General features: G+C 28.7%; 2 protein-coding genes across 2 annotated transcripts; one reads left to right on the forward strand and one right to left on the reverse strand.

The window, feature by feature from the left end:
- Positions 1-2,354: 2,354 nt before the first annotated feature.
- LOC105118062 (probable 1-deoxy-D-xylulose-5-phosphate synthase, chloroplastic) lies at positions 2,355-6,491 on the forward strand. Its single transcript, XM_011015922.1, has 10 exons — positions 2,355-2,723; positions 2,993-3,127; positions 3,250-3,414; positions 3,551-3,701; positions 4,007-4,278; positions 4,381-4,654; positions 4,886-5,193; positions 5,337-5,618; positions 5,719-6,003; positions 6,233-6,491. Exons 1-10 carry the CDS (start codon positions 2,583-2,585, stop codon positions 6,383-6,385), a joined length of 2,166 nt encoding a protein of 721 aa, XP_011014224.1. The 5' UTR covers positions 2,355-2,582; the 3' UTR covers positions 6,386-6,491.
- A 4,078-nt stretch (positions 6,492-10,569) lies between these two features.
- LOC105118063 (Heavy metal transport/detoxification superfamily protein) lies at positions 10,570-11,177 on the reverse strand. The gene is made up of 3 exons (XM_011015923.1): positions 11,142-11,177; positions 10,977-11,058; positions 10,570-10,865 (listed from the first exon to the last, which is right to left on the reverse strand). The coding sequence occupies exons 1-3, from the start codon at positions 11,175-11,177 to the stop codon at positions 10,570-10,572; spliced, it is 414 nt and encodes a 137-aa protein (XP_011014225.1).
- Positions 11,178-20,523: the final 9,346 nt, after the last annotated feature.

Below are 20,523 nucleotides of genomic sequence, written 5' to 3' on the forward strand. Positions count from 1 at the left end.
CGAGCCTAAATACCTAGCACGTCTAACCCATCACATAAAAGACTAGACTTGCATGCTTCTCTATTTATTTTTGTTTTTTTAAAAGCGAACAACTTGTCATTTGCTCTCTCTATATATATTTTTTCATAACAGAAGATAAGTTGTCCTACTACAACAAATGATTGACTATTCTTTAGTCATCTCTTATGATTGAAAATTAAGGTACAAGTTTTTTGATCCAAAAACCAATTTTCATCTTGTTTTTACTTGAAAAAACTTTAAAACATCCTAAGAACCTTAATAAACCCAATCTCATCCCCAAAACATCTTAAAAACCACTCAAAAAGCGAAACTCAACTAGTTTTTTAAAACATAAATGAATCTTAATCTATTTTTTCAGATATAATTATGGAAAAACATCACCACCATACATTGAAGGACTTTTTTCTTTGGAGGAATTTGGACAACCATTTATTTTCTATTTTCTTTGCTATTTTCCAAGCGACTCCTTCTCTCATTATTCAAATTCAAGGATTAAGACATGAATTAAATAAAGTTTTATATTAAAATGTAAAATCCTAAAAAAACAAAGATCGATCTTGAAATTTTAAAAAAAATTAAGGGATAAAGTTTTAAAAGACTCGCCTCATGTATAGTAACAAAGAATAAAATTGGATTGCAAATTTTTTTAATTTTTAAATTTGATTTTTAAAGTTTAAATTTTTAATCAATAAAATTGAATTCTATTTTATAAAATTATATACTAATTCTATGATGGAATATTTTTTACCATCTCCAAGACCCTACTAGAAAAAAATTAAAAAAAATTATAAAATTTATTTTGCATTCAACTCGATTTTGAGAAAAAAGAGGTTAGTGATGGAAATAAAACAAATGTTCAAAGTATTAAAAAAAAGAAAAAAAAAAAGAAAGAAGAGTACTATTTCTCCAGTAAACAATGCTTTGTAAAGAGTTCAACGGTGAATTTTACAAATATTTTATGTTTTGTTATTATCATAATAATGTCAAAGAAAAAGCTTCAATTTCATGTGAACAGAAATCTACAGAAATTCACAAGAATCATTTAGATTTATTTATTTATATAAAAAATACAAAATTATTATATAAAAAGAACTATATATATAGAGAGAGAGCGTTATAAATCGTATGCTGTTGTTGAGATTCATGTATTAATGTTCATGAAGGATGAAGGATTTATTTCTTATTTGGTATAGTTCTTTTTATATAATAATTTTGTATTTTTTATATATAATTTGAAGAATTAGGATTACATGATTTGAACTCCTAATTATTTTATTAATATTTTCTATAATGAACTAAATTTGTTTTGTAATATTAAATTACTAATTTTTATTATTATACTATTATATTGAGTTCTTAGGATAATATTTTCAAGGATCCCTTTTCAATAGTAAACATTTTCTTGTTTCTTTTTTTGTTTTTTTATTATTACACTTAATTAAGTAATAATTATTCATCATAGGACAATAATCTTGGACAATACAATGATTTATTTCAAACATCCTTCAAATTTTTATAGAAAGAAACAAAATATATAGATGACAACTTTTTAGAAATTTTATAAATTATATATGGATCTCAAGATGAAGAAATATATATAGAAAACGTAAAAATATATTTGATTAGAAAGATTAAAATAAAGTATAAAAATGAATATGTTTCAATTATAGTTTCGGGTTGAATTTTTATCATACGAAAACAAAAAATAAAATTGTGTTTGGTTAGTATTTCAAGAAAAGAGCACAAAAAAAAGACAATAAAATGATAAGTTAAGGAAATAAAAAGATAATTTATATAATTAATTTTTTTATGGTTCGATTTCGATCTTATTAGTTTATGATCGTGAAAATATAAAAATAAATTTAATTCTAAAATAATTTTACAATTTATTTTTATAATTTTAAAATAAAAATATATAAAAACATGTATTTTTTATATTACTTATTATTTTATCAATTTCATCTCACACAAATAATCAAACGTTCAACAATTTTAAATTTTCAAGAATCTTTCTTATAAACCATCTTCTCGGAAGAGTGATTCCAAAGAAGAAAAAAAGCAATATTCAGATGCCAAACAGATGCGCATTATGTAATACAATATCCCCATATATCTCTACCACGAGTCTGCCATGAAAAAAAAAAAAAAAAACATATTATTACATCTCTATAAATATACCGTACTTTGGATTTTCAATGAATCTATATATGAGACCGAATCAATATCTTATATATTCTTCATATTTTCTAGCGATATCATACAATCTATCTATTTGTGATTTCTGATGATGTGGTCCAATGGGAGTAGGCTCGATGCTCTTGGTTCTGATAATTTATTGCTGTGAGAACGAAAAGAGCACCCGAAGTTACAACCTCTGTACAAAAATTCTTCCCCCCCTCTCCTCCATTCTCAACTCATTCTTCACCGACACCAAACAATTATTAGGGGGACATTACTGTTTGCCAAATTCTTCTGCACTGTGTTTCGGTTTCTGGGTTCTTCTTGCTGTTTTTTTCCCCTCCTTTAAGCAGTCTTTCTTCTTTGTTTTTCTAGTATTTCCAATGGCCCTCTATGCATTTTCTTTCCCTGCTCATGCCAATAGCGTCATAAGTTTAGAGCACCATCAAAAGTTTAGTCTTTTGTCTTCTCATTTCTTATGGAGAACAGATCTGCTGTCCCAATCTTTAGACAAGATCAATCAGGTTTGCATTACTCATTACACATTGAGAAATGAGAGCTATTCTTGGTCAAAATTCAAGTCCTTTTCTTTCCATGATGGTTCTGCAAAGTTTCAATCTTGTTTTATGGATGAGGTTAACATTGAGAAAGAGTCCACGAAGATTCTTTGTCTTCCCTTTGTTTTTATTTTTAATTTTTGGGCTGCGACTTTAATTCTCTCTCTCTCTCTATATATATATATATATATGAAAAGAAGAGTATTGAAAGAAAAGGGTGTTTTTGTTCTGTTTAGATACATGTCAAGAAAAGGGCAAATGGGATTTGTGCATCCCTATCAGAAAGAGGAGAGTATCATTCACAGAGACCTCCAACGCCTCTCTTGGACACTATAAACTATCCAATTCACATGAAAAATCTATCTGTCAAGGTCAGTAACTAAAACCATATGTCTACTTTTCGTATTCATGGAAAGAGGGAAATACTTTACCATCATACAGGATAGTATTTGTGCATGAACCTTACTTACTGGTGATCATCTTGTCAATATAGGAGCTAAAACAACTAGCAGATGAGTTGCGGTCCGATGTTATCTTCAATGTTTCTAAAACTGGGGGTCACTTAGGCTCTAGCCTTGGTGTTGTGGAGCTTACTGTAGCTCTTCACTATGTTTTTAATGCCCCTCAAGACAAGATACTATGGGATGTTGGCCATCAGGTTTTGTGCTCTAATTCTTGTTTAGTTTACCATCTTCTTCTTTTTCTTGCAGCTGATAAAAAGGAGATTTGTCTTAGGTAGTACCCTTTTTTGTGATGATTTTGGTCTGGATATGAACTTTACTTCTGGTTTGCAGTCTTACCCTCACAAGATACTGACTGGGAGAAGAGACAAGATGCATACTATAAGACAGACTAATGGATTAGCTGGTTTTACAAAGCGGTCAGAGAGTGAATATGATTGTTTTGGCACTGGTCACAGCTCTACCACCATTTCGGCTGGCTTGGGTACTAATCTGCTCCTTTCTGAACATAATGAATTATTCTTGTAATTACCTTGGATATTTATTATCTATGTGCAACAGGAATTCCACATTTATTTATTTATGTAACTTAATGGATTCTGCTTTCTGACAGATTTGGCGTCATTGTATCCTTCATTTTCTAATATTCTAATTTTTTGCTTGGATCTCTGTTCAAACTATTTCAATTTTGATTGGCAAAATTTATTTCAAAACAAATTGAATGAGTATGTTCTGCCTAAGTTTAATTCATCATATGATATATAAACTTGGGGTGGTTCTGGTGGACAGGAATGGCTGTGGGGAGAGATTTAAAAGGAGGAACGAACAAGGTAGTCGCTGTTATAGGTGATGGAGCCATGACAGCAGGACAAGCTTATGAAGCTATGAACAATGCAGGGTACCTAGACTCTGATATGATTGTTATTCTTAATGACAACAAACAAGTTTCTTTACCAACTGCCAACTTAGATGGGCCGATACCACCTGTAGGAGCCTTGAGCAGTGCTCTCAGTAGGCTGCAATCAAACAGGCCTCTCAGAGAACTAAGGGAGGTTGCCAAGGTAAATACACATGGGAGAGAGGAGTGGGGATGGAGGGACGACATGCTTTGATTAACTAATTGGAACTGAAAACTGGTTTTGTTGCTATTGAAACTGTTGCAGGGAGTTACAAAACAAATCGGGGGACCAATGCATGAATTGGCAGCAAAGGTTGATGAATATGCTCGTGGAATGATTGGTGGTTCTGGATCAACCCTCTTTGAAGAGCTTGGTCTCTACTATATTGGCCCTGTTGACGGGCACAATATCGATGATCTTATTGCCATTCTAAAAGAGGTTAAGAGTACAAAAACAACAGGTCCAGTCCTGATTCATGTTGTCACTGAGAAAGGTCGGGGGTATCCATTTGCCGAGAGAGCTGCTGACAAGTACCATGGTAATACAAATAATAAAGTCCACAAGAAAAAAGTGCTGCTAAAAAGCTCCAAGTAGCCACGTTGTAGTTCTTTTTGTTGAACATAGAAGGAAAAACTAATACTGTTAATTTAACTTCAACACTGTGAAAGTTCAGTTCCGTGCCACTGCATACTGCATTCAAAAGCTTATCATCAGAAAAAAATAATAGCTTTTCTTTCTTTCTTTCTTTCTTTTTTTTTTGATTTTGCAGGAGTGGCCAAGTTTGATCCCGCAACTGGAAAGCAGTTCAAGGCAAGTCCTAGCACACAGTCTTACACAACATACTTTGCAGAGGCTTTAACTGCAGAAGCAGAGGCAGACAAAGATATTGTTGCAATTCATGCTGCCATGGGAGGAGGGACAGGCTTAAATCTCTTCCTTCGCCGTTTTCCAACAAGATGTTTTGATGTGGGGATCGCAGAACAGCATGCTGTTACTTTTGCTGCAGGACTTGCCTGTGAAGGTCTTAAACCTTTTTGTGCAATCTACTCGTCTTTCTTGCAGAGGGCATATGACCAGGCATGTAAAATGGCTTCTTCTTATTCAGTTAATATGACAATACACTGTAACAGCTGGGTTGGTATTATGTAGTTGGTTACCAGACACTGGGCTAAGATCCATTGTAGATACTGTTATTAATGTACAATTGATGAATACCACAGGTGGTACATGATGTAGATTTGCAGAAACTTCCAGTAAGATTCGCAATGGACAGAGCTGGCCTGGTTGGAGCAGATGGTCCCACACATTGTGGAGCTTTTGATGTCACTTTCATGGCATGCCTCCCCAACATGGTGGTTATGGCTCCTTCCGATGAGGCAGAGCTTTTCCACATGGTTGCTACTGCTACTGCTATAGATGATCGTCCTAGTTGTTTCCGCTATCCAAGAGGTAATGGTGTTGGTGTTCAGCTGCCACCAGGAAACAAAGGCGTTCCTCTTGAGGTAGGTGCAGCTGAGAATTTATTTGCATCCTTTCTCATAAAGGAAAACTTCAAACGAATTAGTATTTAGTTTTGAACATATCTTTAAACCTACTTTGAAGGTTGGAAAGGGCAGGATGCTGATTGAAGGGGAGAGAGTGGCACTCTTAGGTTATGGTACAGCAGTCCAGAGCTGTTTAGCTGCTGCCTCCTTAGTAGAACGCCATGGTATTCGTCTGACAGTTGCGGATGCCAGGTTCTGCAAGCCATTGGATCATGCCCTTATTCGCAGCCTAGCGAAGTCACATGAGATTTTGATTACAGTGGAAGAAGGATCAATTGGGGGCTTTGGGTCTCATGTTGTTCAATTTCTGGCCCTTGACGGTCTTCTTGATGGCAAACTAAAGGTACTGATCTCAATGATATTTCCCAACAAATTATGCCATTGGTTTTTGTAGTGATAGAAACTGGAACCCGCAGGATTCTCTTAAAATGTAGTTATGAACTACATCTAAATTTCATGATGAATTTTGTATATTTTAGTGAAATTTAACATTTCTCTTTATGTTAACGTGTCAATTTGCAGAAGCTTTTTAGGTGCTGAAACTAACTCTTTAGCTTGAAAATCGTTTGCAGTGGCGACCAGTTGTTCTTCCTGATAGGTACATTGACCATGGATCACCAGCTGATCAGTTGGTAGAAGCTGGTCTCACACCATCTCACATCGCAGCAACAGTATTCAATATTCTTGGACAAAGAAGAGAGGCCCTGGAGATTATGTCATCATAAAGAAAATGGAAACACTAATTTTGCATTCTTACAACAAATTATTGTAGCAAACAGTGCAGTGTTAATGTACAGCAACATGTATAAAAAGCACCACCTTCAGGCCTTACATGTTTTGTAGAAACCACTTTCTGAACTTTTTCATGTTTGGAGAACTCTTAGAAAATGGTCAATGAAAAGTGATTCACAGTTAATGAAAAAAATAACCCTTTCCAAGAGGAAAATGTTTTCCCCGTAGCTTGGAAAACACTTTCCTTCTCTTTTAACTGACTCACTACGCTGAGAGAAAGTGAGTCCAAGAAATCAAAAAGAGTTTCAGAATGGAGTAAACGTTTTTAATTTTCACACCTCCATGCCCACCTCCCCCGTATTCTTTACTTTCCTTCTCTGGTTTCTACGTTCTACAAACAATAAAAAGAAAGTCACCTACTTGTAAAGTTAGTTATATTTTAATATGTTTGATTTTTCTTTAATAAACAAAGAGATAAATGTTGTTATGTTGCTAATTTTATTTAAAAAACAAGGCTGTTGAAGTGTACAAACATTTAAATAATCTCATTAAATAATTCTAATAAACTCTCTTCAGATAATAAATCAAAAAGACCTCAAACAAAACCCCGCTAAAACTAAAACTTAAAATATTTAATAAGCAAACAATTACTAATAGGCTGCAATGAGTACAATTTAAAAATAAAACAATTCCAAAATTAAAGAAAAACAATACCAATAATACAAATCTTAGTTTAGCATGAAACAATTTAAATAACCCAACAAATATCTTCCTTGATTATGAGGGTGTTTGACACTATGTTTTAAAAATATTTTTAAATAAATGTAAATTTTTTATTTTGAATTACTATATTTTTAATATTTTTAAATTTATTTAGCTTTTTAGCTTCATTGGATAGCATAAGATCCTTGCAAAACACGGAAAAACAATAACAAAGAATGTTCCTCTTCGTTGCAGTCTCTGTTTCTCTGCTTTTACCACATGTAAACTTCTCAAAAACAAGCACATAAATATAGCCTTCAATCCCCTTTTCTTGTATAGCTAGAATACTTAAGAAATTCTTGTGATCAAAGGAGGATTTTGAACATTAATCCTTGCGAAACTAGTAATCTTTGCTGCCAAAACCCACAAAAAAATAATTAAGCCCCGTGACAGACCCAAGATATGGCTCAAACCTACCCTTCATGCTGTCACTTTGTAACCCTAATAAGCCTTGAACCAAACCATTCCTAATTTGCTTTCACTGCTATAAATTTTTGTCCTAATCTGCTTTTCATGGTTTATTATAGTTTCCTTGATTCCTTGAAGGTAGTCGTTTCAACCAGATTGTCACAATAATGGCTTCGCTTTTTTAAGTGCGCATGGAAACTCTCGAAGGATCCAGTTTGTGGCGAACACACTGTATATGATATGCAAGTCAGCTTGTGTTTCTTGGCCTCTGGAATGCCCTTGTCGATTTGCTAATGGCTAAGGCTTTTCTCTACATTTTTTTATTATCCACTACAAATGATGGTGGGGGCGGTGCTTCAAATGACACTCGTGGCATTGCGTGGGCTGGTGCCTGAGTGCCATCATGAAATGACAGATTTTTAATAAGAATTACTTTAGCTGATTTTTTTAATTATTAATTTTAATTTATATCAAAAAATAATTTTTACAAATAATTTATGATAAAAATAAGCTAATATAATTTTAAATAAAAATATGATACAAAACAATTTTTTTCTTTATTATCTTAAAACAACTCTTTTGTACATTGTATAAGTTTAAATCCATATGTTAAAATAACTTTCGATTTAATTTTGTAATATTTTTTTTAAGTCCAAAATTATTTCTAACCAAATATACTTATAATTTTTTTGAATAAAAAATTAAAAAAATTAAATGAATTTATAAAAATCTAATCAAACATATCCTAAATCTAATTTAATATCTAAAGATATTGTGCAATGACTCTCAATAAGTATTCTTTGAAGAAAATATAATGGGCTCCATTATTGAAAAAATTAAGGATGCGTTTAGTAACATAAAAAATAGTTTCTCTTTCTTTCTTTTTTAATTTCTTTAGTTTTTTTTCAATAAAACATTGAAAAAATGTATTCATTTGGTCAAAATGAAGACAAATGTTTTCTCCAAAATATAAAAATACATTAAAATTTTAAATATTTTTTCATAAAAATAAAAATCATGATTTATAATGGTTATCTTAATATTTTTTTTATTTATGATAATCTAATTGTAGAATATTAATTTTATTTTATTTAAATATTTAAAGACTAGCATGAAAAAGTTATATCGTTAACTCAAAAAATTCTTTATATTAAATTTATGACACTAACTAATTATAATGATATTTAAAAAAATATTTTTTATTAAATTTATGATACTAGCTAGATATAAATTTATTAAATTTATGATACTAGCTAGATATAAAAATAAAAAATCATAATTTAAAATCTTTTGATTGTGAAAAGATGTTGTATATAAAAGAAAATTAATGGTATTGTTCATCTGTTTATTTAAAAAACTTTTAAAACAATTGTATAGAAAAATTATGAAGAATTTATAAATATCATTTTTCAATTTAGTATAATTTTAAAAATTAATACTACGATCGATAACTTGTGTATTGCTTGTAGTGTTTCTATCATTGGATACTCACAATTGATTCCAAGCATTTAAAATCTGGAGTTCGTGGCAATATTATACCAAAATTACAGGTTGAGACGATCCATTTTAATAAAAAAAAAAAATATGAGCGATTGATTACTAATTATAAAGAACTCCATCGATTGGTAATGGAGATAAGATCACAGATTAGTGGTATATATATTGGACCCCTTAACTTGCCTCATAGTCTCGATGACAACCAGTCTCCTCCTCATTCAGCACCATCTTTATTTTAGATTTATTGTATTTAAAAATATAAATATTTAAATTTGTAATAAATATTTTATTTTTATATTATTTTAAATAATTATTTTTTTACTTTTGTTCAATATATTTTTTAAAAAATATATATTTTAAGATATTACCAATAAGGTTATTGACAAAACAAGCCTGTTGGTATATTCTAGAGAGAGTTAAAAAAAAATTATTGCAAATGTAATTATTGCAGATGTCGTTACTATTATTAATTTACTGACGAAATTATAAATAGTATTTTGTCAGTGTTGCAAATGTCGTTACTATTATTAATTTACCGACGAAATTATAAATAGTATTTTGTCAGTGAAGATATTACCAATAAGGTTATTGACAAAACAAGCCTGTTGGTATATTCTAGAGAGAGTTAAAAAAAAAAATTAGTGCAGATGTGGTTACTATTATTAATTTACTGACGAAATTATAAATAGTATTTTGTCAGTGATATGTTATATTTACTGATAAACAAATAAAAACACTAATGATATTACATAAGGTTTTTCTATCGATAATATGTTAAATTTATCAAATGAAGATATCGGCAGAATAAAGCGTATAATTTTTTTTTACATGCTTTGTTCGTCTATAAATGTATCAATATATTTATTATTGATAGATTCATCAATAAACTACAAATTTCCGACAATAGATTTTTTAATGGATTGCTTTAGTCCATGAGTCTATTATTAATATATATACCAATAGATTATAATATAAATACTAATAAAAATTTTCATTAATAAAATTATTAAATTCAATAATAAAAATTAGTACTTCATTTTAGATATCATGTCATGAAACAAACCGTGGAGAAGAAATGTATTTTATAAACAATTTAAAAAACATCCCGAATGCATTATATATGTATCAGAAAGATTTAATATAGCATGATTTTTCTTGTACGATATTCAAGTGACCATAACATTCAAAATTTCAATACTAGGCATGGCGGTTGCATGAGAGAACAATGATTGCTGTGTATTTCTTTTAAAACATTATTTCATCGAAACCTTAAATTATATACAGTAGTTTCAGGGCTCCTACGGTGTTCCATTAAACACGATCCAACACATCAATAAAATTAATTTTTCACATGAAATTAAAAAGAGGGTTCGAACCATTGAAAGAAATTAACTAATATCGGTCACATTAATCAGTTATCCTTCCGAAAAACCAAAAAGCAACTGAAAATTATCAATATATATACAAAAAAAAAAAAAGAGTTTCAAAAACGTACTCTCCAGCACTATTCCTACATGATTGAACATGCGTTTGGATTCTCATCACTAAAAGCCATCAACAAATCATTATTTTTACAACAATCAAAGAATATTGGAGGGTATTGTTGTGGAAATGACTCTGAGGCTACGTTAATTTCTTCTGTACGAGACGTATGATCTTTTGATCCTTCTTCTTCCTTTTTGCTGGCTACAATCTCTACTTTCTTCCTTGTCTTCTTTTTTAGTTTCTTCAAGAGTTTCTGTGGATCGATTCTGCCTGTTACCACCACCTTGTGTTTGTTCATATCTGTTCTGAAGGTCTCTACCCCTGAAAAACAACGACAAATAGCATCAAATAATTGTTTCACATAGCATGGGCGCATGTTCAAAGTCAGTTTTAATTTTGAGAGAGATCAAATATTTTTTAAGTTTTGTTTACCTTTGAACATTGATATGATTTTGGCCACGGTTCTTTCACATGCATTGCAGTGCATGGAGACTTTGTATTCTGCAACAACCGCCTGTTAAATTAAAAACCCTAATTAATTATAGCCAAATTAATGGAAGAAGAGAGAAGAACGAAGAACGTTGAACAAGAAGTTACTTTGAGATCCTCATCCTTCTTCTTCTTAGATGCCATTTTGTACTGAAACTGTAGAAAGAAGGGAGGGAGGAAATAATATATATGGTTTTCTGGTTTTGTCGGAAATGGTTAAGGTTGTTATTCTAAGCCAGAGGTAATGCCTGTCAGGACGTGAATGAAGCAGTGCCAAGACAAAGATTCCTTCAGACAAAATTGAGGGCTTAAAACCAGTACTGTTATAAAACCTGTACGGGAATTAATGGGTTTATTAAAAAAATTAAGGAGAATTAGATTTTATATTTAATATTTAATATTTTTTTCTGAAAGTTTTCTTTTTTCTGTATTAGAAACCCTTTTTCTTTGTTTTTAATGTATTGTGCAATGGTTATTTATCATCAGGGATGGTATGTCTGTCTGCATTTCAATATTTATAATATTCTTACATATGTTTTTGTTTCTTAATATTATCATAAATGCTTGTATATTTATATTTCTTTCTTTATTATTTCTTGTCACTCTTAAATCACAAAAATAATTAACTTTTCAAAAAGTTAAACAAAACCTGAGAAGACCAAGAAATGAAAAAAATTAAAAAATTAAAAACTTATGGAACAATCTAAAAAACTTGAACTAACTCAATAAAAAATATAAAAAATGCTGAAAATTAAAAAAAATCAAAACACTAGAATATATATTGCACAAATTATATTCCATTACTTAAGAGATATTCCCACTAGGAGACTTTATGAACATGATATTTTTCACTTTTAAGATTTTTAAGAGTTAGTTTTATTTTTTTGAAGTTTTTTTTCTTTAAAAAAAAAAACTTTGATTCTAAGAAAATTTGCATTGTATAATGAAGTGTGAGCAAGAACGAGTCTCCAAGCGTTGCAAGGGTATAAGGCTCACAGTCCACAACGTTAACGCTTTCAAAATGTTGTTTTTGAGTTGTAAAGCATGCTCATAATGCTAAATTTAATTTTTAAAAAAGTTATGGGTGTTTGAATTTTTGTGTTTGTGTGTGTTTTAGAGGTAAAAAACATGTGTTATTTATCTTTTATGTAATTTTTTTTAAAAAATTATTTATTTAAGTTTTAATTATGTTATTTTCTAAACTTGAAGGGTTATTTTAAATATATAATGACATTTCAGACCAAGCATTAAGAACTTTTAAAAATAACATAAAACTTTTTAATTTTTTATTTAAAGAAGTTTTTTTTGTCCTTTTATTTTCAGAATTAATTAAAAAAAATAAACTTATCACTCTTAATCATATTTACTATAATATAATATTTATAGATAGAATTCACTTCACTACAATGATAATGATGTTAATTTATTATTGAATGACAAATACATATTTTTATTATTATTGTGATGTAAGCTAGTGTTATTGTGTTATACGTGTAGTTATAAATTTAAATATTTGCAACATGGATAAATAGGGAATGTATATCAAATTTGGCACTATATATTGTTTTTACTCCAATGAGAATATTGACAAAATATATTCGTTAGTATATTCTAGTGGTGAAGGGAACTAATTCCTTTTTTTTAGGCATTCTTCATAATGTTCATTATATATGGGTATACTGACAAAATATTTTTGTTAGTATATTATAGAGACTATAGGAATTATTCCCCTTCTTCCCAGCACTGTTCACTTCTCAAAACATTGATAATTAATTTTTTTTTCCCACCAATATAATGCTCTTTATTACTATTAATTATTTACTATTTTATCGATGGAATAAAAAGATGTCAGTAATATGTCAATAGTAATTGGAGGGTTTCTGAATTTTTATGTAAGAAATGAAAATTTCAACTTAACTTCATAGACAAAATCATCAACTAAAATTTTAAAGATATTAATATTTTATATTTCATATGCCATTTCATTAGTAAAACCTAACATGAAAGACCACGAACATAGCAAATAGAGCTTTATCTTCTTCATTCTTATCCTTTCTTACCCTCTCTTCTTCTTTTTTATATTATCTTCTTTATTCTCTTTCAACTGATCACACTATTTTTCTCTTCTCATCAAGCATCATCTTCTCTTTTTATCCCAAGATATATTGTTTTTTTTTTTTAACAATCTCTTTTTATTTATTTTGTTTTTCTTTTTTCTTTTTTAAAAATGTCAGTTGAAACTTAGCATGCCATAAAGTTAAGAATTTTTCATTCCTTTTCCTTCTTTATTTGTTTGCTTTTTTTTTAGCATCATTTTTTTAGGTCATTATTTTTTTTTTCAATTTTGTATTCTTAATAATTTTATGAATTAATAGTTGTGTTAAATTTTAGTTGTTATTGAAATAATTTTGCATTATTTTGTGGATTTTAATTATTATTTTATATTTATTTCATTTAGAATAATTTTTTATAAATTTAGATCACAAATATTACCGCCTAGCAATAATTGTGTTGAATTTTAGTTATTATTGAAATAATTTTTGCATTATTTTGTTAAATTTTAGTTTTTTTTTTCAATTTTTTTGTTTGATTTCAATTAAATATGTAGGATTAATTTTAATTATTATTTTGAATTTTTGAAAATTTATGACTATATATATTACCACTTAGAAAATTAGAATTTTGTGTGAAATCAAATTATTCTAATTTGTTGGGAGAAATTGGATAAAAATAATTGGTTTGTGGCGTATATGTTGTAAATTTGCAGGTTTACAAAAATTGGATAGCCTCCCGTATATGGGAGGCACTACTGAATATTTTTTAAAAATAAAAATTATTTAATTATTTTCATTAATTTGTGTTGATACCTAGAGAAAAATCTATTGCATGTCGTGAGGATAAGATCACTACTAGTTCTTTTAGCAACAATGTTGACGATCACAGGTCATTAGGTGTTAATCAAGAATAGACACTTAAAGCGTAGACATCGACTCGTAACGTGAGGTCATTGAGTGTGATGTCGTATCGAGGGGGTCCCTTTACAATAAGATCCATCCTCATTAAGTATGAGGTCTAGTGGAAGGATGACCTTTTTAATGTAAGTTTATTTTGATTTTACAACATGTTTAATTATTTTTTAAAAAATAATTTTATTTAATGAATGTAATTTTAGGTTTACAAACATTAAGACTACAATAAAAATAATATCAACCTTTAAATCGTCAACGAAAATTTCATTGTTTAAATAGAATCAGGTTTTCAAACATCCTCAATAGAAACCACAAGTTAATGCATGGTATTAAAGGTTTAAGGTTAATATTAGCTTACATATTATTTTATTATGTTAATTCAGTTAGTTTATTATAATCACTAAAAAAAAATTTTTTTATAAATTTTTACTAAAAGAAAAAATTTGAATGGGAGAGAGCTAATGATAATATTGTAAGGACAGCTTAGAAGAATCATGCTACAACTAGGTAAGATAGAAATTAGGATATTTTTTTTTTCATTTACTAATAGATAATTTATTGTTAACATATAGATTGCATGGTTTTTGATACGAGGCTTAAAAGAAATTAAAATAGTATGTGAGAGAAAGCGAGCTTCCAGCGTTGAATGACATAACTATTTGGAAGGATTTTAGACCGTCATATATCTCGGATGGTAAAAAAATGGTGATCTAAAAGCAAAACAATGTTCACTGTTTCATTACAACGCATACTGACAATTTTGTTCAGTTCATTTCACATGGAAAACGGATGATAAGATTTTTGTTATTACATCTATTTTTTTATTAGTTATTTTTTTTATAAATATATTTAACTGATAATATTTTTTTATCTTGTAAGCAAGACCAATGGAGCTTTTTGTTAAAACACATATGTTAAATAATGATCACAAAAAAAGAGTGTCGCAAGTCGTGAAGAGGTGAGCTTAACACTTTGTGTTAATTTGGTTTTCATCAAAAAATCTTCTTAAGTTATTATTTTCTTGAATTTGATGATTTTCTTTTCTAAGATAAATATAACAACCAGTTGAAGAAGAGATATGGGGACAATACTTCGAGTCATCTGGATCTCGATTAAAATTTATGGTTGGAGGTAAGACCGTTTGATTGGCTCAATAGAAATCAGGTGTATGGACTTTTCTAACACTATGACTAAAAACTTGCTGATGACCTGTAGTGTTTCGACCGTTGAATGTTCACAATCGATTCCGAGCACTCAAACTTTAGAGTTCGCGGCGATCTTAAACCATCGAATACAAGATCAGACGACCCATCTTAATAAAAAAAATATAAATGACTCACTACATATTATGAAGAACTTCAGAGAGTGGTAATGAAGATAAAATCATTTGTGGGTCATCCATGTGCTCCTTATTAGCCCCACGATCTTGGTAATAACTAGCCTCTTTCTTATTCTCCTCCATCGCCATCTTAATTTTAGATTTATTGTATTTGAATCTAAAAATATTTAAATTTATTGTATTTGAATCTAAAAATATTTAAATTTATTGTATTTGAATCTAAAAATATTTAAATTTATTGTATTTGAATCTAAAAATATTTAAATTTATTGTATTTGAATCTAAAAATATTTAAATTTATTGTATTTGAATCTAAAAATATTTAAATTTATAATAAATATTTATTTTTTTATATTATTTTGAATTTATTTTTATATATTTGATTTTTCACTTGATTTTAATTATTTTTCTACTTTTGTTCAATTTATTTGTTTTTTAAAAATATTTTAATTTATTACTACAGGATTACTGACGAAACACTTCCATCAGTATATTCTAAATAGTTGGAAAAGAATTACTATAAATATTACTATTACTGTTAACTCTTAAATAAAATTACAGATGACATTCCATTAGTAATAAGTTATATTTACTGACGGATATACTGTTAAAAAAAAAACCAATGGAATTACAAATGATTTTTCTGTTGGTAATATGTTAAATTCACTAATGCATTTACTGATAAGATATAGCAGGTAGATTTTTTTTTTTTTTTTTTGTGTGCTTTGTTTGTATGTAAATCCATTAGTAAATTTATTATCAATGAACTTACCGGCAAACTATAAATTAATGACAAGGGTTTTTCTGAAGGAATATTGTTATCCATGATCTCGTTGGTAAAATATATATCAATGGACTGTGAGAGTAAATATCAACAGAAATTTTTGTCAATAAAACTTTAAATTTGATAGTGTCTAAAGTTACATGTTATAAATATTTAGTAAATTATCATAGTATAAACAATTTAATAATAAAATTAAAGATAACAAGAGATACCAAATTAATACAAGCACAAAAAAATTATATTTTGAGTGAAAATTAACTCAATGAGTCAAAAGGAAGTTAATGTAAATGTGTGAGATTGGTTAAGAGAAAGTTAATTGATAGGTGAGTCGTGAAAGAGACAAGAGATAACAAACACGTCAATTGAGCATTGGTGGAATTGACTTCTTTTTCTTTTAATCTTGGGAAAAGAGAAAAAGTAGGTTAAATACAAAAAAAAAAAAATGAATTTCGAAGGCCATTACCCCTCCACTTGGGTTATTTTATATATTCCGTGAATCGGGACATAACAAGTTTTTATGCAATTATAATTATGATTATCACTGGGTCAAGTCAATTACATGAATGATCTTTTATATTTGTCAAGTATTCATTAGGTGCCCAACAAGATCCAATTTTTTTATTTTTTATTTTTGATTTCTTCTTAACCTCACAAAAATGACATTGTAATAAACTAATAAAAATAAAGTTATATATCTAAAAAAGTTATTTTTTTAATTCATGTTTAAAATATTAATAACAAACACAATTTAAAAATATAGAATTATGTCTTAAATATCACTACGTACTACTATATATAGTATTATATATATATATATGATCTCTTTGATGTTTAAATATTTTGTATATAGTATTGAATTATATGTTTATTATTTGTTAAATGACTTATGTACTTTAAAAAGAATAAATTATTTACCTAACACATATACCATTTAGTACTATTATATATGATACTAAAGAACACTAACATACTAATTTTACATGTTCTTAAGTATAAAGTAAAATTTAATCATAAAAATAAAATAAAAATTTAGATTGGTTTTTATAGGGTTAGTAATATAATATTGTAGAATATGTTTGTATATTAAAAACAAAAGATTTTTTTTAATTAAAATTTAGTAAAAAATTCTTGAATAAATAGATTTGCTTTATAGGGCTTATGGTGAACCCTTCACTCACACACCACTCATGATGTAAAATCTCTAGTAACTATTCTAATATGATAAACACTTGGTTAAACTATCATTTAATTCTATAATGATGAATTCTATTTTAATTCTTAGTTCTAGATAATGTTTGGAAACACTATCGAAATTATATTTTTTAAAATTTAAATATTATTTTTGTTTAAAATTAATATTTTTATATATTTTCAAATTGTTTTGATATACTGATATCAAAAATAATTTTAAAAAATAATAATAAATTTTATTTTAATATATTTTTAAATAGAAATATATTTTAAATTATAACTATTATTATATTTTTAAACACCACTAAAATAAAACCTGGACAAAAAAAGATTTCTTTACCATTAATTAGTCGTGTGCTTGGTATTATGGTAGCTTTTGTAGTTATGGTTTAAAAAACTTGTTTTATAAAAAGTATTTTTAGTTGAGATTGATTTGATATTTATATATGTTTAGTTAAAACTGTAGTTGAAATTGAGATTGACTAAAAAGTAGTTTAATGTGTTTGGTTAAAAATATTTTTTAAATTAAGGTTATAAAATAACTAAAAATATATATATTAATATTGATGGTTTTTAATTTAAATATTATAAATTTAACTACTACTATTACATCATTAAATGAATAATACTTTATATCAAATATTTTTTATTATTTCATTAACTTATCTAGAAATTCATCTGATAAAGACTATAATTTCCATGATATTTTAAGTGTGTAATAAAATTAGGTAAAATATCATAAAAAATAAAATTAGAATTGCACTCAAATTCCACAAATATTACGTTATCATGTGATATCCTTCTAATTTATATAGCGTTATTGAATAATATTAAATTAATTTTTTAAATAAAATATAATTTTAAAAAATAATTTGTTGAATTAGACGTGGTTGAATAAACAATTAAGACACTATTTATATGAGTAGTGCCAAGTAAAATACACATATATTATTTACATGAATAATGTACAATGTCCATATAAATTAATTCATTAAATCACTGTTTATTTCGAGAAGTAAACAGTAATTAGGGAACATTTGTTAAAGTGAAGGGTGTCTAAGTCAATTAATACCTAACATAGACGCAGCCGCGTGAGAAGCAGCTCAGAGCTGCTTCTCAGAACCGGTGGCTTTAATAGGCCTTATATATACAGAAATTTATGTTTTAACGTTACCCCATAAATTATTACGCGGTCTGCTTAATAAAGTTACGGCAATCGCATAAACAAACAAACTCAAGTTACATGGGAGCCACACCACTTTTTGTTGTTTTTTGGCTTCTCGATGCTGGTCACCTCAACTTAGAAATCATTCAACATGACTCGCTATTTCCAAGACACTAATGTTTTTATTAATAAACTATAGAGCCCAACTCAAAAACGATTCCTCGAGCGATAGTCCTATTAATAAATTTCTTGCTCAGCTCATGGTCCATATTAATGAACTTTTACTAGTCAAGATCACTCATACTCGAGACATTACTTCTTTCTCGGAGTGGTTGATCGAGCAACCAATCATTTTGTTTTGGGAGAATTATTCGAGGGTGATAAATCACTCCGATTTGAGATTAAATGCTCCAGATATTCTATTGCCTCAATTTGTGAGTTGCTTTCATAATATAACTATATCCCCTCAACTATTATACCAAAATTGCACTTATAAATTTTTGATAAACTTATAAATTTAGATTCAAGTTTTCCTTACAACTAATTTTATGTTTATTGTATTTTCCAATAAAATCCGAACAATGCATTTTTAAATTTACTACTTATCTTTTTTTTATCTTAGAAAAAAATATAAAAAAAGTTTTATCATATAATTGTATCATTGTTAATTTCTATAATTCAGAGCACCTCCTTATGCAAATGATAATTATTATTTTTTTTAAAAAACAATATTTTTCAAACATGAAGAATTATATTTTCTACCTTTATAATCGTAAAATGAACTTACCTAGATAGTGAAATTAATATGAACTTTCTTGGATGTAAATTTATAAAAGAGAACTTATTAATCTTAAAATATTATCACAAACTTGATGGTAATTACAAATGTTCTAATGAAATGTTCAAATCTATAAGAGGAAATACAAGCACGTCTTGATGATACCTGAACATCAAGTAAGGGAAATAAATGGAGTCCCCTCTCCATGACTCATAGATGTAGCTGCAACTCTTGGATTACATGAATATACTTTGTCTTCAATTTCTTCACGTTTCATAGAGACACTATGCTTTAGAAGCATTTATTTGACTTGCTTTTGCTCGTAATTGCCGTTCTGCAACAAGAACATCTATCGAATAATCACTTGAAATGAAAATAAAAGCAATCTATCTTGCCTCTAACATTGAAATCGAGCATCCGTTTGCCGAAGGCGGTTTGTTCTGGCTCGATGAATAGCTTGCTTCAACAAGATCCCTTTCAGTGAAAAATCCTGGTTGTTTAGGCTGAGGCAATTCATCTTCATTACCCAACATCAAAACCACATGTGATATGTTTGGTCGATCTTCTGTATTTTCTTGCACACACAACAGCCCCACATGAATTGAACGTAGGACTTCAGACAAATAAGGTGTTTCAACTCCTAATCCCGCAGCCAGTTCCAGATGCCTGCCTTGCTTGAACAGTATCCAAGCCTGATAAACAAAACCATGCTATTTAGAACACATTATCTATTCATGCAAATTCAGTTTTTCAAAATTTCTTCAGTTTTTCTTCTAGTATTTGAAGTGTTCATGTCTCTTAAGTATGTGCAGGCATTTGGTACTTAACAAAAGCACTCTAGAATTTATTGAAATGAAATAGTCAAAGTGACATAACTTTGACACTTACATGCCCAATAAGGTTGAGGTGGTGATCTGGGTGACTGAATCCTCTGTTCCTATAGCCACTCACTATCTCTAGCACCAATACTCCAAAGCTGAAGACGTCTGATTTTAGCGAGTAGAGTCCATAATTTGCGTACTCTGGAGATATGTAACCACTGCATGTATTCATAGAATTTTAAGTTCCATTTGCAGTCTGTGAAGATAAAATGCGTATGATTGAGATGACACTTACTACGTTCCAGCCACTTTATTAGTATTGGCTTCAGTTTCATTTTCTCCAAAACTTCTAGCCAGACCAAAGTCTGAGATTTTTGGATTCATTTCGTAATCCAACAAAATATTGCTGGTTTTCAGATCTCTGTGGATTATTCTTAGTCTCG

Source organism: Populus euphratica, unplaced genomic scaffold (genome assembly GCF_000495115.2).
Source record: "Populus euphratica unplaced genomic scaffold, PopEup_1.0 scaffold1710.1, whole genome shotgun sequence".
Taxonomy (NCBI): domain Eukaryota; kingdom Viridiplantae; phylum Streptophyta; class Magnoliopsida; order Malpighiales; family Salicaceae; genus Populus; species Populus euphratica.

Excerpts from the sequence above, each read along its gene's own strand:
- LOC105118063 (XM_011015923.1), bottom strand. The coding sequence starts at position 11,177 with ATGGCATCTAAGAAGAAGAAGGATGAGGATCTCAAA. Across the intron at positions 11,059-11,141 it reads AGAAGGATGAGGATCTCAAA|GCGGTTGTTGCAGAATACAA; the intron begins GTAACTTCTTGT and ends TTAATTTAACAG. Across the intron at positions 10,866-10,976 it reads AATCATATCAATGTTCAAAG|GGGTAGAGACCTTCAGAACA; the intron begins GTAAACAAAACT and ends GTTGTTTTTCAG.
- LOC105118062 (XM_011015922.1), top strand. The coding sequence starts at position 2,583 with ATGGCCCTCTATGCATTTTCTTTCCCTGCTCATGCCAATAGCGTCATA. Across the intron at positions 4,655-4,885 it reads AGCTGCTGACAAGTACCATG|GAGTGGCCAAGTTTGATCCC; the intron begins GTAATACAAATA and ends TTGATTTTGCAG. Across the intron at positions 6,004-6,232 it reads TTCTTGATGGCAAACTAAAG|TGGCGACCAGTTGTTCTTCC; the intron begins GTACTGATCTCA and ends AATCGTTTGCAG.